This window comes from Triplophysa rosa, linkage group LG10, assembly GCF_024868665.1.
Source record: "Triplophysa rosa linkage group LG10, Trosa_1v2, whole genome shotgun sequence".
NCBI lineage: Eukaryota > Metazoa > Chordata > Actinopteri > Cypriniformes > Nemacheilidae > Triplophysa > Triplophysa rosa.
In genome coordinates, this window is record NC_079899.1 from 8,929,483 (window position 1) to 8,957,171 (window position 27,689).

Consider the following 27,689-nt stretch of genomic DNA (forward strand, 5'->3'; position numbering starts at 1 on the left):
TGAACTATTTCCATCTCGATGCGGCACCGACGCGACTAGAAAAATGTGCGCGACGCGGATTTGCGCGCGCCTGCCGCGCATCTACATTGAAAATAACGAATATGCGCGCGGAAAAGATGCGAAATGTGAATCATTCTTCTCTGCTTCTTTTGCTTGTTATCAGAAATAATCTACAGGCACTCTATTGTTTGTGAATGTGTCCCGGAAGTTCAGTTGGGGTCACAAACGTGTGCATGCGCAGTAACGTTTGTTTATGTTGTTAAGATGAAACCGTAGATATTTCAAAGTGCTTGAAACGTATGGGATTCCTTTTGTGCCAATAAAAATGAACGCAAACTTTTAAAAACCGAACAAAAATATACAATGAGACAGAAAAAAAACACTTTGATAATGAAAACAATAAACTCAGTTGCAAGAATGTGACATGATTTTCAAATAAACTGCTATTTTTCTTAACAATTTTCTAAGTTTCGTTTTTGCAAATAATAGTTTTGAATTCGCTGCTAGATTTTTCATTTGCGCTTTCCGAGTTTTCGTTTACGCTTCTCAATTTTTCGTTCGCCTTTCTGGCACAAATCTCACGTGTGGGCGGGACTTATGGCCACTTTACTCTCATTGGTTAGTGAGATTTGGATTGACAGCTCCCTGACCAGGAAGTACGATACTGAAGACAGTGCAGCGGATTAGAGAGCAATCTGCTTTCGGTTTTCTGTATAGTATTGTTTTAGTGTTTGTACTTAAATTACTTTCTTATTTTGTTAAGACTCATATTAGGCACGGGTTGCCAACTTCACGCAGCTTATCAGAAATCTTTTATGACTTTCAGTCGTATCGTAGCCGAGGTTCTTAATAATGGCCGATTCCTCGTTGTAAAGTCTCGTATATTAGCCTCCTAGAACTGCTTGTTGCCTTTCCATGAGCGTAACAACAAGCCAACGTCGAGCAAATACAGGATAGATAGCCATATTCACATGCAACTTTACGTGGGTTTAGAGGCCGTCAAGACAGCAGTCTATAATTTATAATTACAATGATATCAGGAAAACGAGATGCCTAGTGAGTTTTGAGGAGATATACAATAAAGTGTTATGCTTCCAGTTCATATTTCTAATTTATACATTATAATCGTGGTGGCATTTTATGTATTGTTTCTATCTTTAAATGTTTGTTTATAGTTTAAGAAGTCTCTCTTCTGCTTTTCTTTAACCTGTTTTATGTAGGTGTGTAAATACATAATGAAATTGATGTTTGCAAGAGGCAGACTAAATGAATAAAACATTCTAAAGGCCTCTAATTATGTCACCTTATGAATTTGTTTTGTTGTAGCGTTTAAAAAACATAAATGTCATTTGAATGTATTGGTAGTGTTTTATGAGGTGTACTTTCTGTGAATGTAAAGAAAGGGGTATAATACTGTACATTCACCATGAGTTTAAAAAGAAAGATACAGTACTTGACTTATAAGTGGACTTAATTCTTTAAAAGGAGACTGTATGCAAGAGCGACATCGTCATCCTCCTCCTCAGCTGGACACAAGTCACCCTCAGGTACATTTATGTAACCGAGATAATAAAATCGCTAAAAGTTTTAATCTCTGTACAGTAACTATGCAGCAATGTTTTCATTTAGCACGTTAATTTCTCACAACCCAATAATCTGTAACATGTCTTTATTGGATGTTATAATGCAAGTTGTTCGTTCCTTTTTAAGAAAATAATCTTACAGTCCATAAAATAATACCTGACAGAAAGTATAAAGCACACAATGAACGAGCTAAGTAAAGACAGAATTGCTACTGTACAGGAATAAAACTTTTAGCGATTTTCTTTATTATCTGAATTACATTCATTTACCTGAGGGTGAGTAGGACGATGATGAGGAAGACGCTTGGATCCACACTGCGCATGATTTACCAACTTCAAATACCAATTACTAATATACTTACTAAATAAGTATAAGAAAGTAGTTTTAAGTACAAACAATAAAGATAACAGCATGCAGATCGTTCTCTAAGATTCGTTGCACTGTACTGTCTTCAGTATCGACTTCCTTGTCAGGGAGCTGTCAATCAAAAACTCACTAGCCAATCAGCGTAAAGCGGTCATAAGTCCTGCCTACACGTGAGATTTGTGCCAGAAAGGCGAACGAAAAATTGAGAAGCGTAAACGAAAACTCGGAAAGCGCAAATGAAAAATCTAGCAGCGAATTCACAACTATTATTTGCAAAAACGAAACTTAGAAAATTGTTAAGAAAAATAGCAGTTTATTTGAAAATCATGTCACTTTCTTGCAATTGAGTTTACTGTTTTCATTATCAAAGTGTTTATTTTCTTTCTCATTGTATATTTTTGTTCGGTTTTTAAAAGTTTGCGTTCATTCTTATTGGCACAAAAGGAATCCCATAGAAACGGATGCAACACTAATACTACATCTTTATTAAAGTGGCAGTAGCTCAGCTGTTTTCAGAACACGGTACTATACCACATATGTTTCAATAACAAGCTATTTTTTCCAATATGCAACTTCAGCAAAGCAGCACCTTTGCAGCCAAATAAACTGAAGCAGTCATCAAACATACTCTTCTAAACTGTCCTCTCTTACTCAACTGTAAGTATGTTTAGTGAATCACTAATTCATAAAACATAAGCTGAACCAATTACTGTGCAAACTGTTTATATAACCATTACTTTATAAATTGTCACAGTTTAATGAGCTATGCATATTAATGATTTATGTCAAATCAATTTTATGTCATTTCATAGCAAAATAGTTCACTGTTCTGAGTAGCATAAAGACTGAGAAGCTACAGTTTCAGTAGAGCTTCCCTGACACAGCTTCAAAGGCAACATGAGCATAAAGAAACTTTGTTTCATACCTTGAGGAGCTATGTGATGAGTTTCTTTTGACTTTCTTTCAGGAACAAACTTCCATTGAAATACTGAGTGGTCAGCTCCACCAATAGAAATCACCCACTGATAATCATGTGACCATCTAACATTGGTTATGTGCGCTGAGTGTCCTACATATTTTTTACATTTTGCACCTAGAGGTCAAATAAAGATAAACTGAGTACACCTGAATAAAAACAAAACACTATTAATATTTAAACCAAGAAAAACACATATTGGAAATAAGAGGACCCACCTTTTCTTACACATGGGTACCGAAATAATTTAACTAATCCGTAATCGTCGGCGGTAACTAAAACTTGACTACTGAAGTTTGCATCCACAGAGTTGATGTCGTTGATGTCGGAGTACTTTGGCCAAATCCCGTTCACCTCTGGTCCGAGCACACAGGTCCATGAGGACCACTGGAAAAGCTTTAGTTCTTCTCTGTTAGTCACTTCTTTACCACCTAAACACACAAAGATGAAACCATCAGTCAAACACAAACTTGGTTTCAAGTGTGTTTTATAGGGTGCATTTACTGTACATAATTCAAGGAACACAAGAAATACATGAAAACAACTAAATGAAATTAAATTCGAATAGTCTGTAGACTACCTTGTGGGACATTTAATGGTAAGACCAAAGATGCATCCAAACATCCAAATTTCGCTCGACCAAAACTAAACAAATAATTAAAAAAATACTATTTAGAAAACTTGTTAGCTGTTGGACAACCAGTCGATTAGTCGACCATCGTGACCCATAAGCTAGTTGACCAACATGGTCTTGTTGACTGATGGAGACACCTTCAATCTTAGCCATAAAACAAAGCAACGCATAAATCCATGAGAGCATCAAGCACTTACTGGGCATCCTGTAGAAAAGCCGCCGGCCGTTGCCATCATTTGTCTGTAGGTACTTGCTGTCGGTAGACCAGTCCATGTGTGTGATGAAGCTGATGGAGCCCACACATTCGCCCACCTTCTTGTAGCGCTGCACGGCGCTGTAGATGTCCACTGAGTTATCGTTGGAGCCCACGGCTAGGTGCGATCCATCAGGGGAGTACTTTAGTTCATGGATGGCCTCTTTACGGTCCTTTATGTGGACCACCTCCGTCATGTCCCTGCAACACCAGTACACTTCTAACACAACTGCTTATTTAAGTGTGATGCAAAATGTAAGGGAACTCATCTAGACAGTGTCTGTCCAGTCCGGGTGGTTCACCTGACTCTCAGAACTGTAAAGGATCCGTCCTTCATTCCCAGAGAGAGGTGGATACCGTCCGGGCTCACGACTGCACAGCGTATGGGTTCCTCCATGTTGCAGCGGGCTATCAGAGCGTGATCCACCAGACTCCAGATCCTCCAATTCAAAACACACACAGGGAAAGTAATGACTCATAAAGTTACACAAATTAGCACACTGGCCATTGAAAATGGTGTTTTAATAGTCTGCATCTAATCTGCATCTAATTTAGCTCCTGAGGAAAAAACATTGCTCTTTTACAACTCAAGAGACTAAGAAGTTCTTAATTACTGTATGTTTTGTTAAAAATGTAATTTTTGTGTTAGATGTGTCTTTTAGAGATAAAAACAGGAATGAATAAATGGCACAAATTAGCTCATTAGCTCAAGTGCATTGCTGTGAAATGAATGTGAATAGAATTGCTCAGAACATTTGATCTTGGGATAATTGGCTGAAAAAGGTTTACTTTTAACAAATCTGAGCAGTTTGTGGCACTGTTGAGAATTCAAGAGACACATTACTAGAGAAGAAACTTCTGGACTTTCATTTTTAAATGTACAGGCATTGTTTCAATTTCTTTATTTGTATATATGTAAAGGAGTATGTCTAGGATTGTTATAAAGAATCACAATATTTCATTTTTCATTCATTTTATAATTTATATTAAAAATAACTAAAAGGTTTGCGGTATGGTTGCATAAATAACTTTTAACAAGTTATAATTTAAGAAAATATTAAGAGACAATTCCAATTTTTCATTTAATCATCATTTCTAGATGTATTGTGGCCTTTTCAGTCCAGTGTCTGTTGAATTTCATCAAATCAACCTTCAGAAGTGACACAATGAGCCTTATCATACACACAAGTGTTTTTTGCTAGTTTCAGTCTGACGCAGTTTTCATTTTCACGTTCTGCGCCATGTTGTTTAAATAGCAAATGCATTTGCACCTATTTGTGCGCCCACGTGCTGACCTGAAAACAAGGTGTGTTTAGGCGCATTGTTGCCGCGTTGCTATTTTGAGGCAATTGAAATAGACTGCGCCATTGACCAACTAAAACCTGGTCTAAAGTCAACGGCGCAATTTTTTTTAGTTATTTAAAGAGCGCGTTAGTAAAATGCACCTATAGGCGGGTGCAAGCATTCTGCTTATTACACACGGAGAGATGCGCAGCAGCACACAATAATGCCAAATGTTACAAATAAATGGATTACAATGTAAAAGATTATTATTGTGTACATAAAGATAAAAATCCAGCTTGTCCTGTTCTCGCGTGCTTTAACCTTGCACACAAGCAGATTCATTTTCTCCCTGGAGAAGCATCCAGTCTTTGCTCTTGCAAATCCCGCCGTGACAATAACGAATCCGCCATGGTGCAAGCTTAACTGACTCTTCCCCAAAGGGAATGGGAGATGAGACTGATAAAATAGGGCCTAAAGTCATCCAACAGCAATGTGAAAGACAGACAGCATGGCAAGACGCATGGAAACTGTGATAAAAATCGAGGTTATAAAAAATATTTTTGAACTTTTCCTAAAGACATGTACAAATATTACTGTTGTATTGCTTAAAAGCGAATATGAACTTGTTTCTTTGCAGTATTTGAGGTCTAAAAAAATACAGAGAATCTTTTCTGTTATTTTGACCTGTTTCTCCAGTTTTCATTTTCTGCAAATAAATGCAAATCGAAACAATATTTTTATTTGAAATTTGGGATGGTGTTAGCAGTTCCAAGAATGAAACAAAAATGATAATTTTACCTAAACACATACTTATAAATAGTACATTTTTTAATTAGAAAAACTGATTTTGAAATGGTATTTTAATTATTTTCCTTGGCTGTAAATAAACGTTCTACAGACTATAAAAAGTTAAGACGTTGGTTCTTTTGCAGCCTTTGACTGAAAGCTTCTTTGGGAACCAAAAATGGTTAACTGCAAAGGAACCCTTTTTACCACCTTTATTCTTAAGAGTGTACTAAACATTTTCTATAAACTAAATCGTTTTAGTTGTTGTACATTAAATTAATAAAAAAATAAGAACAATATTATATTCGAAGTGCAACTTTCTTATACGCTGAACTCGCCTAACGCTTTTATTTTAGTGTCTACTTTGTACTTGACATACTGAAACCTGCATGTGACATTCCTGTCGCACCTAACGGTGATTCACATGTGCGATCGGTTTCTTTAGGCTCTTACCGAACAGAGCGATCGTCACTGCCGGTTATGGCGAGAGGTTTGGTTGGATGAACCGCCAGTGCCCACAGCTCCCCCTCACAGTGACCCTGCATGATAAGAAGGGGTTTGGTGCGATCGTGCACCACCACCTCAAAGATCTCGCTGTCCTGCGTGCCCACCAGAATATGATCCCCTCTCCAGCACACGCTGCGCACTGACAGGCCTGCACAGATCCGTTGGGTACAATTAAGATCAGTTAACTAAAAAACACGACAGGTTTATCACAGAGGTACACAGATATGACCCTAAATAGAAGGATGCACACTGGGTACTTCGTAGACCGCGAGTCATGGGCAACATGACTGTGGACCTCTGGGGAGAAGATGGGGATGATCATGGGAGCTTGAAAATACATAGACATGTAGACATCTTGGATTGGTGACAAACAAGGGTAAGAGCTATGGATATAAGACAGGGCGGACGGCCTGCGTATTAAGACACTGACCACTACAACGCACCTCTTGAATTTTCACCTCTAGCTACTGATGAGTCAAAAGGAAGTAAAAGAAGAAAAGAACAGAGATAGAGCTCAGTTAGAGACACAGGACTTTTGCATTGCAGGATCCTGTTGCATTGTGGGATTTATTAACAAAAGCCAACTGTAAACTTAATGGATAAAAATGGATCTGCAGAAAGCAATGAATTCTGGGAATAGTGTCTAACTCACCCTTATATCCCTGGTCTGTTTCCCTGAGGTCAATGACGGTAATGGGTTTGAAGTTCAGGTCCCACAGCCTGACACATCCATCTCTGCCTCCGGTAGCAAAGCCTTCCTCACATGCATTCATGCTGAAAATCCCTGACTACACACACACACACGCGCACACACACACGCACACACACACACACACACACGCACGCACGCACGCACGCATGCACACACACACACACACACACACACAGGTTTTGTGAGAGACTGAACATCTCTGACAACTAAAACAATTAAATCAAGAGAAATCCACTGTCTAAACTTCCTGACAGTATGAAAGGGATATTTCATCCAAATATAAAAATTCTATCATCATTTATTCACCCTCATGTCATTCAAAACAGTTATATATGACCTCTTCCTCTGCTTAACACAAAAGAAAATAGTTTAAGAAATGTCTCAAAGGGGGTCAATGTTGTTTGGTTACTAACGCTATCAAAATATCTTTTTTTCTTTTGTGTTCTGCAGAAGAAAGAAAGTCATGCAGGTTTGAAATGACATGAGGCTGAGTAAAAAATGACAAAGTTTACTTGAAAAAATCTTGAAGGATTCACCCTAAAGCTCTGATGACAGCTATATAGGCAAAAAACTCTATAGGCCAATTTATAAATCAATGCAACAGCAGATCTATGTCACTCAGAGGTCAATCTGGTGTAGGTGGTGGAAACATCCCCCCTCACTTACCCCATGGGCTCCTTGAACTGTTCGGATTAAACTGATTCCCTTCCAGACGTAGATGTCTCCATTCAAGGCACCAGAATATGTGATCTCATCTCTCGCGCAGGCCAGACAAAGGATCGTCTGAAGGTCTCCGGTCTTTCCAAACACACCACGCTTAGGTGTCATAGCGTTCCCACACAAACTCCAGAACTGAGAGAGAGTGATTCATAAATATAAGAATATGCACATTTTACAAGCATTATACTGTATACATCAGCTATACATCAAATGCAGGGTTACTGTATATTCCTTATTATGGAATTCAATGACTCAACCATAAATTATGTAAAGATTTATTTAGCATGTTAAATTGCTGTTATTTATAGTAACAAAATCTTTCAGAATAAATTGTGACAACAAATCCATGCCAGTGCATGTTAATGTGTACTTGCATTGAGAAGTGAAATCAATTTGTGAACACACACACAAACAAACGCAGGTTCGTAAACATACTAATGCGTATACTGGTTAAACACATCATTAAAATGCACAGGCACAATCTCAATCCTGAACAAACACTCATAGCCCCCACAGCCAACGCATAATAATTGCCTCATTGACTCATATTCAGCTGTCTGTGTGTGTGTGTGTGTGTGTGTGTGTGTGTGTGTGTGTGTGTGTGTGTGTGTGTGTGTGTGTGTGTGTGTGTGTGTGTGTGTGTGTGTGTGTGTGTGTGTGTGTGTGTGTGTGTGTGTGTGTGCGTGTGCGTGCGTGTGTGTGTATGTGTGTTTGCGTGCATGTGTGTGTATTTGTGTGACAACCTGGAGCTCTATTCCGTGATGTCACACCTTTTATTTGAGAGAATAACAGGGTTAACTCTGTTCATGACCTCCTTGTGTCCTCAGTTCTGTGACAGGCTTTTACTGCGAGAAATCCTGAAGTGTTTTCCCAAAGAGTTAGACATTGGTTTTTTAATTGTTTTCTGTCATTTGAAGAACAGAAATGACAAATTTGATCTCTTTAATATCTCATTTATTTCCCTAGACAGCAATGACAAGGAGATAAGATGAGAAAAATGCCCTTGTAATGTATTTTCTGAATCTTAGCAAGTGGTGCTAACATGTCAAGGTCAATCTGTTTGCTTCCCTTCTCAGGGGACATAACATGAATTGACCACCTGTATAGGGGATTTCAATTCACTGTAAATTGGGTTGGATAAATGTATAAATGTAGCATGTGTTTCCTTCAAGTGGTCTGTAAGGATTTGACTTGAAAGCATAGATTGATAGTCACTGCTGATAGATGCCAACCAGACCACACCTTTCTCAAAGCCAAACAACATTATTTCCTGGTTGCTGTTTTTGGCATCAAAGCTTTGGATAGTCGCTATTGAAAGGCCTGGGGCTGTAGACTGCACGAATGTTTGCCATCAGCCAATAAGCATAACAGGAAGCAATTCTCCTGCAGAGCCAGATTAAGCCACACTGGATTTGCAGTTCATGTGATTGAACATGTACAGTAGGTGAGTGCACATAAGTTAAAACTGTATGGCATCGACCTCTTTCCAGAGCTGCTTTTGAGACAAATGCTTACAGAACAGAAAACAGAAAGCTTTCTCTATTATAGACAAGGACAACATGTTGTATTCAGGATAATATTGCTAACAATGCTAAAAAACTTCCAAAGCATCAATTTCTGCAAGATCACAAGACTCATTCATGCTTTAGTCCCAAGACTATAGAATGTAATTGTTTTCTTATATATTTATATTATTGTATTAGAGAGTAAAATAATATTAATCTTTATCTTCTATGTTTCAAAAGACACCTCAAGAATGGGTCAAATAGTGCTCAGATTTGCTGGAATACCAAAGTCTGAAATAAAGTCAGATATTTCTTATATGTGTCTAATATTCTATAGTGCGTTTCTTTCTGGAATAAATGTGTTTTAATAAATATGTGTTGATTGGTTTGTATTTAATTTAAGTCTATTAGCAAACATCTTGGAGAGTATTTTATAATCAACATTAAGAAGGGAAACTGGCCTAAAACCCTGAACTTCTGAATTTTTAACTTTTGTAATATTACTGTAATAATAGCCTCTGATCAAATTAGAAATTTTAAAATAAATTCGAAAATTTCTTACCAAATGAATTTAAGAGCAAATGATCTGTGCTAGGCTATTTGCAGCCCTCTACTCTTACTGTATGTCAACAGCTGTCATTTATTTCGAATTAAGTGAAATTTTAAAAGAAAAACGTGAGACCAAGTCAATTCCTACAGTACATAAAACATCATTGAGAACTCCACTAGGTCTCCTGAGATATTAAAGAGCCGCTGCTCGGAGTAATAAAAAATTAATTTTGGCTCTAACAGCGACTAACCACAACTAACATCACTCAACCAAAAATCTCATCTCAGACATCTTTGTTTCCATTATATGGGTTCTAATTACAGTTCATTCTGTGTCCATAAAACCCAGGCACTTAAAATAAAACAATGAAGCGGATAAAAAAAGCTGTTGCTGGCCCATTAGCAGCCCTGCGCTGGAGAGGATGGTTCTCTTCCAGACTGCCAGGCTGCATTACGTCAGGGAGCTTCAGAGCGGCAGTGAATCACAGGCTCCAGTGTTTCTGCAGGTCTGTGCTCTGCTAACGCTTTAATATAATCAAAATGACTCAGTGCTATTCATCTGCCAAGGCTCCATTGGAGGAAGCCTGTCTCCATCCTCAAGCACATCCTCCCTGTCTCCCAGGTCTTCGGGGACAGCCACCTCTTGCTCAACTGTGCGTGCCGCCCCGGATCCAGCACATCTAGACTAATCAAACAGCCTTAAAGCCACCAAGACAGCTATAATTAGCATACTGTGAAAAGGAAAGAGATAATTAGTCCGGGGTGGCCCGCAACACCTTAATCTAGTTACGTCTAATTGTGTGGCATAGTGCTGCTGACACATATCTGATTTATAAACCACTGTTGATGATGGTTGTGTTGTAAATATGGTGATTTTGTTTGGCCCTGTGGGTGAAGCTGTGATTATGCCTCGTGGGAGGCCGCAAGAGGGTTTCTCTGAGCGAGCAGCCTTGGTTTGCACGAGTCAAACCGCACAGGCTCCTGGTGGGGCTTATTGAGCCATACATATGTTAAGTGGATTGAGAGTAGCCCAGGGCGTCCAAACAAAAATCTCATGTACTCGTACTCGTAAAGATACACCGATACCAAAGACCAATACCTCACGTGACCAGTGGCGATCGGTGCCTCCTCTTCAGGGGAAGAAGAATTCAAAATACGTGTTCAGCGCTTCACGTGAACCTATGTGCATCACGCATCATGTCAAAATACGTGCCTCCTGCAGACGCGTCGAAAGGGTTTATGATAAAAGAGACGCTCGCGTTCAGAAGACACTGCGTTAACACTTAACTCTGATTACACATGAGCCTAAGCGAGCATGTAGCAAACGCAAGCGCCCCTTTCGAAGCGTCTGCAGCAGACACGTATTTTGAAATGACGCGCCACACACATGACGGGCTGAATACATGTTTTGCCGAGCTTCGCATTACTGCTTCCCCGGAAGACGGGTCACCTATCGCCACTGCACGTGACATGAAAGAACTGACTGAAATTTGTGCTTTGAAAGTTTGTGAAAAGCACATAAAATTCTCTTTTTTCATAATGTGTTTGAGGGGGAGTTGTTCATAATAAAGAAGCTGATAAATTTTTATTCGTTTTAGTGTGAGCTTGGAAAATTTCCACCTCACCAAAAAAAATACAGGTACAGGCATAGTATCGCTATCGGCGAGTACCAGAAAAAAATACCGTACTCGTACTCGATCTTCAAAAAATGGTATCGAAGCATCCCTACAAGAAACTGTCACGAACTCGCACTCCAACACACAAACAAACACATGGGCTACAGTTAAGGGTGTCACAATATACTGCTATTGACAATAACTGTGATATTAAAAACCCAGACTATCAACATCGGGTTAATTCTACACATGTTGTAATAGTGTAAACAATTCAGCACACGTTTAAAGTTTTGCCTTAAGAGCCACAAAAAAACGTCATTTATTCATGTTAAAAAAGTTCCGATAGATTTAGTAATAATATCGTTTTCCGGATTTTTTTTGCTGCGATGACCGTGTAGTGAAAACACTGCTACACTGCTGTCACGCGGACGTCCAGTTATCATTCTGGAAAAAATATTATTCACATTAATTCTATTTAGTGGCATACACCAAACCAGCCAGCTGAGGTGAATGTTGTTACAAAATTTTAGTTTGTAGTCAACAACCAGCGGTAACAACATGGACCCAAGTTGTGAGTTCAGATCTTTTTGCCAAAATCCAAGGAATGAACCCCTTATGGAGAAGGCAATGCCACGGTGCATTATGAGAAACTCAGTGAAAAAAACAAGATGGGTAATGAATGGAGAGAAATGTTAATTATAAATAATACAACGCAATATTGCATTTCCAACAAGCACCAACAAGCAAAAAAATCAGTTTTTTCTAGAGCTGTCTCAGAGAGAGCGAGCGAGAAAGAGAAAGAGAGAGAAAGAGGGATTACAGCCAGCTAAATCTCATGCATTGAGTGCATAATCGCTGACTGAGCACAGACCCGGGGAGCAGATGTCACATGGTCGAGGGGGTTAAAGACTCAGGAATTACAGTATATGGGACAACCGCTATACTGGCCTGATACATGTAAAGTAGTGTCCGTTTAAACGAGATTTATAGTAACACAGACAAATACTGTGACAAAACAAGATAAAGAGGATGCACAGTGATCTGAAAAAATAATTGTGAGAGAGAAAAAAGAGATACAGAGAGCAAGAGAGAGAAATAAAGATTAAGGTATAGGATTGAGGATTACTTCATGGCAGGAACCTAAAGCCAATGCTTTGTGCTTATGAGAGAGAACTAAAATATATAAGAGACCCATGATTTTCACACTTTTCAAAGTTAACATATGAGCTGAGTGGGTGAAATTCTACCGCTGGATGCACTAATATTATTGATGGGCTCCACAACTCGCCATTGTATTTGAGTGAAAGTGTTTGAATATAAATTGCAGCTGTGCATAATGCATAATATTATTAAGATAAATGACTTATTAATCAAACTCACTTACAGAGCAGACAGTGCCTGTGCATCCGTGCATCGTTTTTTATTACATCCTTGCATGTGGGCAGAAACGAACTAACAGAACAGCAAAATCTTTCACGGTAATTTAAACTTCTTTTCCATCTCGCCTACACTCGACTACAATATCTCATAAGGGACGAATCATACGCTTAATCACATTTCACATCTATTGGCAGTAACAACTCATTCGTACAGACTGCATGCAAACTTAATAAGGTTATGTGAGAAATCTAGTAAAGTCACGTGACACCAATATGCAACAATATGCATAATGCATTTTGTTCCACGTAGGCAGAATACAATATACTGTATAGTATTCAGTAAAAAGTATTTCATTTAAAACTATTATTTTTCTACAAAAAAAAGACAATTGTGTTCACGCAACAGTGAAACTCTCCACATCTGTTTTAGGTATCCCACTTGAAAAATACACAGAACTTACAAGCAGGTCAACAGCACTACTTATTTATGAAGAGCCAAATGAACAGAAGCTGAAAGAGCAGAAATGAACTCTGGGAATTCTTTGAGTTGTATTGTCAGCAGAAGCGTTGGCAGAGTGTTTCTGAACCAGTCTTGATCTCCTTTCACAGTCACTTCTGCATTACCGAGAGGATGCTCATGTCTCCTCAGAAATGAAAATATGGGAATGCACAGGGCAAGGAAATGGAAATTTCATTTTGTTTGTTCGTTTTTCCAATGTTTACATCTAGGATTTGCACTATATTTGCAACTTTTGCACACATACATTACATTCCAGTACACATACCTCATGCAAAATTGACATTGTGTAGTTTCAGCCCTTTATAAGATCATGTTTGTACTGTATATCCCACACAAATCTGCATAGTTATTGTATTATTGTAATATATTGTATATTCATAATCCAGATAAAAGAGAATTACCTTGATATGTTTGACTCCGCAGCTCACCAGCTTGCTTTGCTGAAACAGGTCCCATGATATGTCAAATATCTTTACAACAGAGAAAAAGAAAGGTTTGCTCAGTTAGATACCAGTTGAAACCCAGTGAACAGATGCTGCCTTCAGGTTCTCTTGGGAAGTTCCTACTTCAGAAATTCTAATTACGATGTGATGTGCGCTCAAGTGATTTTCCTTACAATGAAATGGACACATTAGGCTATTTCATATATCTTACTCTCTTTTTCAATTTCCAGCAGACAGAAAGCTTTTATAGTGAAATGGATTGGGTGTAATTGATGCTTTATCAAGGTAATTTATCATTCTTGTGCTGCCGCAAACCAGCTAAAGGAGAAAATGAGTTTTTTGGATATCACTGTTCTTTCTCAACAGAAGACACAATGAACACAAACTAAATTCTACAGCCAGTAATTAGTGGTGGATGTTAACTATTAATAATTACGACATACTATGACCGATAGCAATGAACTTTTACTGTATGTCCTTAATTGACAAAGAAAAAACAGACTTTATGGTGTATGGTGACTTACGTATTTTTTACATTTCTGAACATTTTAAAAGCCAATTGAAATCTTGCTTATGAAATAGATATGAGTCTATACGATGAGTTTTATACACACAAATTTAGCTTTTTTTCATAGAGTGAACTGTGTTACAATAACCATGTAGTAAAGATTGAACCAACAAACCATGTAGTGAAAACTGAATGACACAGTATATGCATGGAAGCCTTTATTGTATCGATTGCTTCTGCACTCACATGTGCCTTGTGAGTTCAGCACTGCAGCGAGGTTATGACAAACATGAACAGAGGCCAAATTTTCAGTGTTCCATCTTGTTTTTATATTGACAGCTGCTCTCAGTTGCATTAGACAGTCTCCTAGCAGCATGCTGACCCTTACTTCATTACTATGGCAACTGAGACAACTGATATTGAATAAACTGTCTGATAACATGGATTTCATCACTTTGACATGCTTGGACTGACTCATTACAAAACATCACTTCCAAGCTTTTCTTTAGAGTGTACAGTTTGAAATGAGATATTTTCTGTAAAGAGATATTTTAGTTACTTTCTTTTAATTAGAATATAGAGTTTTAACTCGTCCAGTAGAAAAAAACTTAAACTGCATCTTATTCTTTATTCCATTACTTATATCTCCATTATTTCCCATTCTATTATATTTTACCCTAAATAACGTCCCTTAAAATGATATCTATCTTTGTGCAATGCAGATAAGATGACCGCAGATTTGGTTCTGTTCATGTAATGTAATGTAAATATAAAACTTAACAAGAGGATTCGTTCTTGTGAATTAATTTGAAATAATCCAGCGCTGGAGTTTACGTCCAGACTTGTTTCACGACCGGGTGTACGTCCAGCTGGTGCAACCGGCCCCAGAAGTGTATGTGACGCCATTAGTTGCGACGTTCATTTATGTAAACCAAAAATAATTTTCTAAGTGTGTTCCCAGATGCTGTATCCTCGAATCCAAACACTTAATCATTGCTAATATGTTTATGTTTGTCTGTTTTGGGATTATAATTTATGAGCTGCTCAATGCAGTATGACTGTAAACAAATAAGGGAAGAAAGGCAAACAGATAACAAAAGGGGGGAAGAATTATTACACTGACTGTCTGCCATATCCAATATTGCGTGTGTACAGGTTTATCTAGCATTGTGGGAACTGAATGTTTGTATAAGGATAGTAAACCATAACATACATTGCAAAAATATGCTAGCGGTCAACACAATGTATAAACCTGTGTGTGTGTGTGTGTGTGTGTGTGTGTGTGTGTGTGTGTGTGCGTGTGCGTGTGCGTGTGCGTGTGTGTGTGTGTGTGTGTGTGTGTATATGTAAGGTCTTACCCGGTCTGTATGACCAGGAGCGGCAGCCAGAACTTTGCCCTGTCTCCAGTCCCACACACAGATTGTGTTCTTTGAATCCAAGCCCACAGACACCAAACACTGCAGAAGACATTGACATCAAATTGGTCAATAAGTCACAGTGTCTTATGCTGCTTTCCCTTTAAGAGCCAACGCACAAGTCTAATATACTGTTACACAGGCGACAGTTTACATTCATATTGACATAATTTTGTGTGGATATGTCTGTTCAAGAATAAGAAGATCTAAAAGACAACTCGATTCAGTATTTTGAGTGCTGTCTGAGATGCATGGGTGTGCACATTTCTCTTTTGACAACTGTATGGTAAGATGTCTATGGTTACTTTTTATTTAAAAAACTCGTTTGACTCTTAAAAAAATCGTATTTTGTGTTCCATCAAAGAAAGTCAAGTCAGTTACATCATAAAAACATTTAAATAATGTTGACTACAATACTTACTAACTTCTTGATTTTCAGTATAAACTATGGCCTAAAAAGCTATTTTCTTCAAACTCTATATGTTCCCATACTGCTTTCAGAAGGGATCTCATTAGTAAAGTGTCCCTTTGATGTTTTCCACCATGGTCCTGTCAAACCTGATGTGTCGGCTTCTTTTATAGCAGCACATCTCTGTCTCGAGCTAAAACGCAGTGCCTTCGGTCAATTATGAGCTGCTAAACCTTTGATGAATACAGGAGGAAAAGTGTTGCTGTAGACTATCTGGGTTTGGAGATGGCGTCTTGCCTCTCCTCTCTTTGGTGTTTCATCTGTCTGTGTGAAATAAATGATGAAGCCAATTTCCTGCTTTCTCGGCCCCGCTGGAGGTGGCAATGGGTGAATTCTCTCAGATAAAGTGAGAGTTAGCTGAGAAATGTGAAATGTCAGACTTCTCTTGTAAGCCCTTACATATCTCCAGTGAGGTGGAATGATTTTGAAGAATGGTCCATCTAACTCAATTCTTGTCTATTATGGCTTTTTGTTTTGCAATGTTAGGAATTCGATATTTCACAGACTCAAAGTCTAACACTGCGGCCACGGTCTACGTGACACGGCACAATATGAGTGTTTCGCATCAAAGCGGGCCGGTTGAGGTCCCTGTGCACCCCGCTACTATTGAGCAATAAAATAATGCTTGACTTGGGCTACAGAAACAATTCTTGCTAAGTGCAGTGTTGATAGCATTGCAAAAAGCTCAGGAAACCAATGGGCAGGCAGTTTTATTAAACAATGTTAAAGTCAGTGGTGACTGCTTTAACCCTTGACAGGTAAAGATCGTAAAATGCCTCCTAAAAATAATTTATTGCTATTTTCCAGCACTTCATTTGACAGCTTTTACCTCTCAAGACAAAAAACATGTTAAGACTAGGAATTGTCTTTCTCCTACAAAACATGCAGCAATGTCATGCATGATAAATATTTATATTTTGTGAATTAATTTTTTTGTGAATAAAAGTGAAAACAATATCACACATCATTATGAATGTATGAAAGCATCATAAATGAGATTAACATTCAATTTAGTGCTGTCAAATTGATAAATCGCGATTAATCTATTCCAAAATATGTTTGTGTATACTGTAGATAAATACAGAAACATTTAAGAAATATGAACAATATATATTTTATATATTATGTGAATTAAAGTTAAATATAAATAAATATATATGAAGAGTTTGGTTCCAAAATGAGATAACTCCGTTTTAAAAAAATTAAAAAAATCATGTTTTTATTATTGTGCATTCCAATTAATATCAATCAAACTGCAGTTGGTTTGTTTTGATTTAAGCCATAATGACTCAACAAATACAGCTGACTAACACAATAAAACACAATAAAAAGATGATAACATTATAAAAAACATGATTTTTGAAAAAAATTAAAAACTGAGTTATCTCATTTTGGAACCAAACTCTTCATATACTGTATCAAACAAACAAAATATTGTGTCAAACGATTAATCGCAATTAATTGCATCCAGAATACAAGTTTTTGTTCACATAATACTGTATATGTATGTGTACTGTGCATTATTTATAATAACATACACATAATGTACTGTACATGCATATATTTAGTAAAATTATAAAACAAAAATGTATAAACATTTATATATAATTTTAATTATTGATAAATATAAATACATATATCTATATATACATGTATGGGTATGTTTTTGTTTTTAAATACAAAATAAATATGCACAGTACACAGACATATTATGTAAACACAAACATTTATTCTGGATGCGATTAATCGCGAAACTGTGATGTAGAGGTTGGAGAAATATGCACAATTATTTTTTTGGCTGTCATACAGCATTTATCGTCATTCCGATTTGTTTCTTGCATATTGATATTTGATCTTAGCTATTCATTTTCATCATTGTATTGTTCAGTTGTAATTCAGGCAGCAGAACTTGAAAGCAACATTGCAGACACAAAATAGATCTAAGTGCATATTTTGCCATTAAGAAGCGGCATCTACACCTCTCCACTATTAAAAAGCACCAGCTGTCACTAGTGGAATTGCATCTATCCTGCAAGAACTGATATACTGTAAGCTTGTAATATATACCATTAGCTTATAGCCACTGTCAAACCTTACAATGTTGTGTCAGGTTCCAAGACGAAGACTTTGGCTACGCTTTCTAAGTTTGTCGTTTGATGTCACCACTAAGAGCTTCATGTGTCAGTGTTTTTGTCTGGATGACACCCAGTAACTGCGGCACGCACAAACTGTAGTTATGCAGTCTCACACATCGTCACACTGTGGGAGTCACACCATTGGTGCGTTTACAGTTGCAAGTTTCAACAACTTCTAATAAGCGTCACAGCACCTTACCAGAGACATTATCACATACTGAGAGTAGAACTTTTATTAGGAGAAGTTGTAGAAGTTAAAAAGAAATCATTTTAATTGCAACACAGGATGTCACATGACTTACCTGTCCTTCCAAGTTAAAGGCAAGACAGGCAATGCCATGGGTGTGCATGTCCTTCAGTATAGACACTGTCTGGGCAGTGTAGGAATCCCACACGCAGATATAAGGCTCCTTTCCCACTTGTCCTGTGGCCACCAGCACTCGCTCTGGATGCAGGGCTAAACTGTGGAAATGTACAAGTATGTTAATACAGGTAATACCGTTATTTTATTGTTCCATTTAATATCTTAATTTGGAACTCAATTCATTTAGTACGGTTTCGTTATTAGTATGTTTTCGTTATTATGATGCTGTATTATACATTTACATTTACATTTAGTCATGTAGCAGACGCTTTTATCCCAAGTGACTTACAAAGAGTTCAGGGAGCAATAAGCGATATGTCATACAGGAGCAATAATACAATAGGTGCTAATACAAAGTTACTAGTTTCAACAAAAGCCAGACCAATACCTGTTGAGAGAAAGAGAGAGTTTTTTTTTCTTCATTTGTCTGTCAAGTATTCACAGAAGAGATGGGTTTTAAGTAGTTTTTTGAATGTTGTGAGAGATGTGGTTGACCGGACTGAGTTAGGAAGGATGTTCCACCAGGAAGGAGTTGTGAAGGAGAATGAGCGGGAAAGCGATTTACAGCCCTTATGAGAAGGCAATGCAAGACGCTGCTGGTTTGCTGAACGCAGGGTTCTTGATGGGGTGTTGGAGGGTGTGAAAGTATGCCGGTGCAGATCCAGTGATAGTCCTGTAGTCAAGCATTAGTGACTTGAATCTGATACGGGCTTCAACCGGTAGCCAGTGGAGAGAGATGAAAAGCTGTTTCACATGAGTGACTGTTGGAAGACGAGGCGTGCTGCTGCGTTCTGAACCAGCTGGAGTGATTTGAAGACCAGCAAGGAGAGCATTGCAGTAGTCCAACCTTGAGATTACCAGGGCCTGGACAAGGAGTTGTGCCGCATGCTCAGTGAGATAGGGTCTAACCTTTCTAATGTTGAATAAGGCATATCGGCATGACCGCGTTGTCTTTGCAATGTGAATATTGAAGGACAGCTGTTCATCAAATATGACTCCGAGGTTCCTGGCTGTTGGAAGGAGTGATTGTGGTATTGCCAAATTGGATGGTGAGATCGTGCTGCATCGTGGGTTGTGCCGGAAACAAGAGTTTTCGCAATTTTATACAAAATTGGATTGTGTGATACTATTATACAAATTCGCAAGTCAGAGTTCACCAAACTTGACCTTTGAAATGCAGTGAAACGCTTTTTTTGCAGGAGTTTCCCATGTACCTCATTTGCATGCATATGATGAATCTGATGAAGTCAATGAAAAGAAAAGTCTAGTGTGACCACGGCAAAAACCTGTTTTTGTAATTAAACCATTTTCGGAACGGAAATGTTTTAGAAATAACACAAAAACAGAAACGTCGAAATACGGATTCTGCATTAAGTAAAATAATTATATTATTTTATAAAAATATAATTATATTATTTTACTGCAAATGTTATACGAAGTTGTTATATTTATAACTTTTGGTGTTTAAAAACTGGTAATTCTGATAAGATTGAACATTCCAGAGATGACTAGAATTGTTAATATTTGTAACTTTATAGTGAGTTTTTCTCGCTACAGTTCCTTTATCGCACTCAAAGTGATACAGTTGCTACAGCACAGATACATTTCAATTGAAAATATCTCTTCAGGGTTATATACATGCAACAAATGTAGCCAACTATTTAGGTTTGGAAACAATATGTTGTCTTAATAATATCACATTGACTATTTATCGAACAAAGTTAAAATGTTTCTTTACACATGAAAAATGATAGATGGATGTGTATTATAGAATCTTATATTATCTTATTTGGGGGTCCTTGGCATCATACAGTTTCATCATAAACCCACAGAAAGCAAAGGCAAAACTTACAGATTGCAACTTTAAATATTGATGGTTGAGTGTCCTGTTCAAAATCCAGCCTACCCCAGATTTAACAACAGGGCTATTCTCCTGAGTGGCTACAGTAAGATGAGCTATCACTGATTATCATTTTCTACAACCATGAGTGAAAGTGACAGAAAAGCTTTTAGTTATCAGAAACCCGAAGAGATAATCTGGAGAAGACTTTATCTTCTGTAACCCAATACTCATGAAAATGAGGCGTTCAGATAAAGACCATTAACACTGTTTTTTGTTTGTTTTGTTTTTTTAGAAAAAACGTCTCGGTTACGACTGTAACCTCCGTTCTCTGATGGAGGGAACGAGACGTTGTGTTGAGAGACAGACTGGGGTTTGATCTTGAGAAGCTATCATCTCCGAGAGGAATTTTAAAACGCCAATGGGCTTGGCGAATGGCACACGCACGCCAGTCCCCGCCCCGTGCATACGGGTATAAAAGGGAGGTGGCGGCGGCCATTCACTCATCTTTTGGGCTGAGGAACCTGAGAGGCATCTCCCGGTCGCACAGTGGGTCGGCGAAGCATTGTGGCATCAAGACACAACGTCTCGTTCACTCCATCAGGGAACGGAGGTTACAGTTGTAACCGAGACGTTCCCCTTCAGTCGGTCTCTCGACGTTGTGTTGAGAAACAGACTGGGGACCTATCTTTACACGCCACGGCGCTGAGCTGTATCATGACCTCAAGCGGAGCGACACTGACTAGACTAGCAAGTCACAAGTGAGCGCTACCGCGAGACATAATCTTCCAGTGGGATCAGTACTCAGTAGTATTATACCCTGAAAGGCTCGTACCGACAGCCGTCACGGACGGTGGCGTTCGTCTCTATTAGCGAGACACCGCCCGGCACCATAAGGAACACTGGGGAAACACTGCTCTCCTTGCTGAAGAGCGTGCTACGGAGGCCACATCCTGCCACAAGGGAGGTAACATGTGGAGACACCAACATGGTCTCACCGGTGGGGAGAACAACAAAAAATGCGCAAGCCCGAGTAGGGGGGAAAGAACCCAGGTGGGGTAACCCACAGGAGGGAAGGTCACAGGTTCACCGACAGGGGAACCAAGAGTGAGGAATTCAACATACAGGGTTAGGGTTAGACTCCCTGCAGAGGAGGGTTAGGGTTAGACTCCCTGCAGGGGGAGTCCAGGGGTGACTCTATCAGTACTGGACTTGGTTACATCAGACCGCTCTGCCTGGTCTGTTACTACAATTGCCAATGCTTAGTGATGGATGGAATGCCTGTACTTCGCCCTAACGGGGGAAGTAGGGAGGCTAAAATAGCGAGCTAGACCTGCCTGGAGAGGGGAGAAGGCGCTTTCACAGGCCTACACCCAACCCAGTTGCCGACCTCACACACCGGTATCGTGTATTAATAATAATAATTTGTTACATTTATATAGCGCTTTTCTGGACACTCAAAGTGCTTTACATGGAAGAGGGGAATCGCCTCAACCACAACCAATGTGCAGCATCCACCTGGATGATGCGACGGCAGCCATATTGCATCAGAACGCCCACCACACACCAGCTTATTGGTGGAGAGGAGACAGAGTTGCAAAGCCAATTAGTACATCTGGGGATGATTAGGAGGCCATGATGTATAGAGGCGAATGGGCAAATTTTAGAGGCGAATGGGCAAATTTAGCCAGGATGCCGGGGTGACAACCCTACTCTTATTCAAAGGACATCCTGGGATTTTTAATGACCGCAGAGAGTCAAGACCTCGGTTTAACGTCTCATCTGAAGGACGGACTCATCTGTAAGACACAGGCTGACACTGGTTCCACGCGGAGGTTGTAAAACCTCGCAAAGGTACTGGGCGTAGCCCAACCGCAGCACTACATATGTCTGCCAGAGAGGTGCCTTGAGCCAGTGCCCACGAGGAGGCCATACCCCGGGTGGAGTGGGCTCTCACTGCAAGCCGGAACGGGCAATCTTGGGACCGGTATGCCAAAGCAATGGCATCCACAATCCAGTGCGCCAATCTCTGTTTGGAGACAGCCCTCCCCTTGTGCTGTACCCCAAAACAGACAAAGAGCAGCACAGAGCTTCTAAGGCTCTGCGTGTGGTAGGGCTGTCACGATTATGAAATTTGGCCGACGATTAATTGTCTGTTTTAGAGCTTTGACATTTAATTCTCATACATTTTTTATTAAGCTTTGAAACAACCATATTGTTCTGAATATAAGACTATGTTTTTTTTCTTGGAAATACATCAGAAAAAATTGGGTCATATATTTAAGGTTTAGGCTTTTTCCTGTCAATAATACAAACACCAAATACTTGTAAATTTAGTAAATTGATCAGGAGTGAATTGAAGCCACCATTAAAATGCTATCAGTCATAGAAATGCTTCTAGTCAGTTTTTTTCTCACTTGCAAGACTACAATAAAAGTTTACTTCTATGTTAATGAAATTTTGGTAGGCTGGTTTTCACGCTGAGCTTAGCTTAAATAATATTAAACTGTACTGCAGGTATATGCATTAGTTTATTTAAAGTGATTGTGTTTTGGTGGTACATTTTACAAGTATTACCATGCTTTAGTTACAATATATGCACTAAAATATGCAATATGCAGGCACTACAGCTCCCCCTAGTGTCTTCTATAGAGATGTGCAATAATTGCGATGATCTGAATCCATCGCGATGAGGTCAAACAATCGAGATGAGACGATTATTTAATAATCGTGACAGCCCTAGCGTGTGGTCCAAGTAGAGGCGGAGCGCCTGCAGGTTCACCACCTGGTCTCGAAAGGGAGTGGTGGGAACCTTGGGCACGTAACCTGGCCGGGGTCTCAGGATAACGTGAGAACTACCGAGCCAGAATTCTAGGCACCCAGGGGACACGGAGAATGCCTGGAGGTCCCACCTTCTTAATAGAAGTGAGCGCCAGCAAGAGTGCCTTCTTAATCGTCAGATAAGGAAGACTGGCGTATCTGAGGGGCTCGAAAGGGGCCGTACAAAGGCCCTGTAGGACCACATTAAGGTCCCAAGAGGGTACGAAGCACAGTCGAGGTGGATTCACCCTTCTCGAGCCCATAAGGAACCTGGTGATGTTGACCAGGTCATGTTGACACGAGTGTCAAAAAAAGGTTACAAGCTTTGGAATGAAATCTAGGTCGACCCCTCCAGGTGGCAGCTGTCTGCGGGCACAGATGCACTGCGACTGCACGCTCCACCTGGGGGATGTCGACATAGCCCTTAGCTGCCCCACCATCCAGGGAAGTAACAGCACCTGAGCCCACTAGCCGGGAACGCGCCGAGAATGGCGCATTCCAGGACTACGTGAGCTCCTCATGCACTTCCGGGAAAAGTGGCTTTTGACCAGAAACCATGAATCCAGCCGCGAGCGTTTCGGGGAGGGCTGTGCTACGCACTGCAACCCGATGCTTGCGGCTGCCCGGGCAAGCATGGCCGACTTCTCAGCATTGACCTCGTCTTGAGCTCGACCGCCCGGGGGCGGGAGCTCCAAGAGGTCTTCCGCATCTGATGCCAGGAGGTAGCTGTCTGATGCGATGACAGAGAGTTCGTCCTCATCCCTCTGTTGAGTCTGCCCACTATGGGACGGTCCACCGCCGCCCATCGGGGACGAGCCAGGTGAGCATGCTGGGGTATGGGTGGTCCGCGAAGCCATCCATAGGAACCCCCAAATCACCCCCGCTGCTCGCCGAAGCGGTTGACCTCGCCGAAGCAGCAGTCGAACTCGCTTGGGAAGCAGACGGGGTGGCGGCAGCGCTCACAAAGAACGTAGCCAGCCGTGACTTCAACACCTTAATCGTCATGTTCTCACATACGGAACATGCCGGATCGACAAATCCTGTCTCAGAATGCTTGAGCCCCAAGAATGTGACACAGGTGTCGTGCCCGTCTGACTCAGGGATGAGTTCGTCACACCCAAGAGACATGTTCGCAGCTGCGAGAAATTTGCTCTTTTAGATCTGTAGCTCGCTGCCGAAACGCCCAGGGGAAGTCCACTATCGAGAGGGAGAAGTGCTGCGCCGCTGCTCTGCATCGTAAAATCCAGCAGTCTGGAAGAGTCTAGGAGAATCTCGAAGAGATAAAGCGCTTGACATGTATGTCACGCAGGTTCAGAAGAACAAAGGATGAGTGAATGGCCACCGCCACCTCCCTTTTATACCCATCGGAGATGATAGGTTCTCAAGATCAAACCCCAGTCTGTCTCTCAACACAATGTTGAGAGACCGACTGAAGGGGAACAGTATTATTTTTATCCCACAGCATGTAGCATTATTAATAATATTGCCTCTGGTGCAGAAACGGCATAGACGCGAGGTGGAAAAACCAGATCTTCACGGTTCACGGAGCGGTTTTCCCTCTCACCATCACACTAGTTCACCAAATTCATTCAGGCTTGCCTTCGCATGCCAGGGGAAATCCCAGAGCCACCCGGATGTTGCATAACATCTGTCCAGCTAAGCTTTGCTACGCTTTTACACGTGCACATCCATATGTAACAGTGGTGTACTGTAAGTGTACGCTCACTCAATATACCGTTTGCCTGTTGGAAGATAACATGCATGAAAAGTATTGTGAGTTGTGATTTCCTTCTGATTAAAACAGGGATGTTAAAAATTATAGTCACATATAAAAGGCTTTTAAAATGCAAAAAAGAGACACAATTTTGTCAACAATTTAATCATCTCCAACTTCTTTAGTGAAGCTCTGCTGAATGTGTTTATATTTATCTCCCACAGTCTGAGCCCTCAGATGAAGCTTTATAAGCTTGCCATGGTGATTCTTCCTGGCACTGTGGAGGAGTGACTACATTAAACCCCTCAGGGAGCCGTATAGCACTCATGAACATCACTATGTCTGCCTGACTGTCTTCCTTAATCTCCGTCTCGCTTCCACCCAGCTTCTCCTTTTTTTCTCATACCTATTTTCTTCTTCCTCTGCACCATGTTAAATCAGTTGTGTTGGTAACCAGTGCACAGAGTTTTTTCCCAATTCTACCACATACCCTGCAGTGAACGGATACTCAGGTCAGTCCCCAGTCATCATTTCTCTCTCTGTGGATTACATAATTGCACGTAACTTCAAATAGAGCGAAGGCATTCAGCACTGGCACTATGTTTTTTCAACCTTCCTCTCATTATGAGCAAAAGCTGATTTAATAAACATCAGAGAGAGTCACAGTTGATGCCTTTCGCATCCATCAATGACCAGGGGACATTAAAGATTCAATTTAACAGAAAATGCCACAGCCATAGAGACCCACGCATTTGAAGGGGCTTAACAATGCCTATTTACTCTGAATCGCTGAAATTTGACATTCTGTGAGTCACATCTGAAGAGCTCCTTACTGTCTACTGCTTACATTCTTACTGAATTGATACCTCATAAGTGAACAGGACATATAGGCACAAGAATAAAGCATCTTGTGTGAAGTGAGCAGGAGACTTGACTTTGATTCTAAATCACTAAGTGAAACTGAAAAAAAAAAACTGAACGATTCTTAAATTAGTGCCTCTACTGGTAGGAGGCGATCCCATAGAAACATTGATGTTTTGTGGAATTTAATGTGTAGTTGGAAGTAGTCAGAAGTTCCCGTTGCTCATTTGGTAGAGCCTCGTGTTAGTAGTGCAAGAATAATTGGTTCACTCCCTAGAAAGCCACACACTTATAATAAATCTATACATTAACATGTTGCTTATATAGAAAACTGTCGCATTTGCCAAATACATAAATGTAAAAGCAGGTTTAGCAAATTTAGTATTGTAAAAACAGTGGTTAACAGATAATGTATAAAATTTACACGTTATGATGTATAAACAAACAAGCATTTTGATTGGCAGTAATGGTTAAAGTGGTCGTAACTCAGACAGTTTCTGCATATCTCATGTTAATCTTGAGAATTTACAGAATAGTATCATACCCTTCAAATATCAGTAGAGTCTTTGATCACATTTATAAAAGACGGATACAGCTGTACGATTTTTTCTGAAAACACGTGCGCACCCATTGCCAACGAAACACAGACATATGACTCAGTTTCACTTACCGCCAGAGATGGGAAGTAATGAAGTACAAATACTTTGTTACTGTACTTAAGTAGATTTTTCTGGTATCAGTACTTTACTCCACTATTTATTTTTCTGAAGACTTTTTACTTTCACTTCTTACATTTTTACGCAAATACCTGTACTTTCTACTTCTTACATTTTCAAACCAGGCTCGTTACTTTAGTTTTAATCTGTATTTGATGCACAATCAATATTATTTCTTGTCATTGCGTGACTTTTTCAACCTAATGATAGGTCTGACTAAAAGCCAAAGTGCTGTGTGAGGTGGCCACTAGCCAATCAAATGTAAGAAGGCGGGAGTTACTGTTTACAGAGCAAAGCGGTGACCAATCAAATCAAAGAAGACGCAGTAACTGTTCTCAGATCTCGAGCGTGATATTCTGCATCATGTGGTGACTCGTGAATGGTAGGGTTTTTTAGCGCGAAAGGACCAGATTTTAAATATGTAATTTAGCTATTTAGCTATTCGCATGTTCTACAAACATATACTTCACGAAAGATGTACTGTAGTTCTGTCAGAAGTTAAGGCAGCTCGTTAAGTTAAGCGCATTATTGTTGCTGTTGTTCATTAGTATGTATGAATTGCATGTTTTTTGTTATCGTGGTGTGTGCGTTAAATTCATGAACAAGAGAAAAATACCTGCTCATTGCGTTGCTTTCGATGAACTAAATATAGTGGGCACTTTTGCACAAAAATGTGCTAATTTCCTGATTGCCATTTGAAGTGGTTTCTGGACATATCCTATTAGTCTTATTTTCTAATTTTCTTAATGCATTTGCCTTGTTTGATCTGTTTGATCTATTTTCCTGATTTTTATTATATTTTTTCATCTTGTCATGATTAAAATTATAAGGAAATAAAAAACGATCCTTATCAACGTTGATTGACATTGCAATAAAATACTATCACATTATTTTGGAAGTTAAAATTTTGGGCTGGTTTTTGTTGGAGTGAGTAGGTTTTAGTGAGCCTTTGGGCTGGAAATCATCCACCTAATCTAGCAACACTGACAGACATCAGTTTTAATGTTGAACGA

At 39.6% G+C, this 27,689-nt stretch overlaps 1 protein-coding gene across 1 annotated transcript in view; it reads right to left on the minus strand.

The window, feature by feature from the left end:
- Window positions 1–27,689, minus strand: part of eml5 (EMAP like 5) — a 96,402-nt gene that overhangs the window by 41,525 nt on the left and 27,188 nt on the right. The window contains exons 2-12 of the mRNA XM_057343466.1: window positions 18,664–18,823; window positions 15,701–15,799; window positions 13,793–13,861; window positions 7,769–7,954; window positions 7,043–7,178; window positions 6,834–6,857; window positions 6,337–6,538; window positions 4,116–4,253; window positions 3,758–4,014; window positions 3,145–3,357; window positions 2,876–3,043 (exon numbers count right to left, since the gene is read on the minus strand). Of these exons, the coding sequence (XP_057199449.1) occupies window positions 2,876–3,043; window positions 3,145–3,357; window positions 3,758–4,014; window positions 4,116–4,253; window positions 6,337–6,538; window positions 6,834–6,857; window positions 7,043–7,178; window positions 7,769–7,954; window positions 13,793–13,861; window positions 15,701–15,799; window positions 18,664–18,823 (1,652 nt within the window). The remainder of the gene's footprint in view (window positions 1–2,875; window positions 3,044–3,144; window positions 3,358–3,757; window positions 4,015–4,115; window positions 4,254–6,336; window positions 6,539–6,833; window positions 6,858–7,042; window positions 7,179–7,768; window positions 7,955–13,792; window positions 13,862–15,700; window positions 15,800–18,663; window positions 18,824–27,689) is intronic.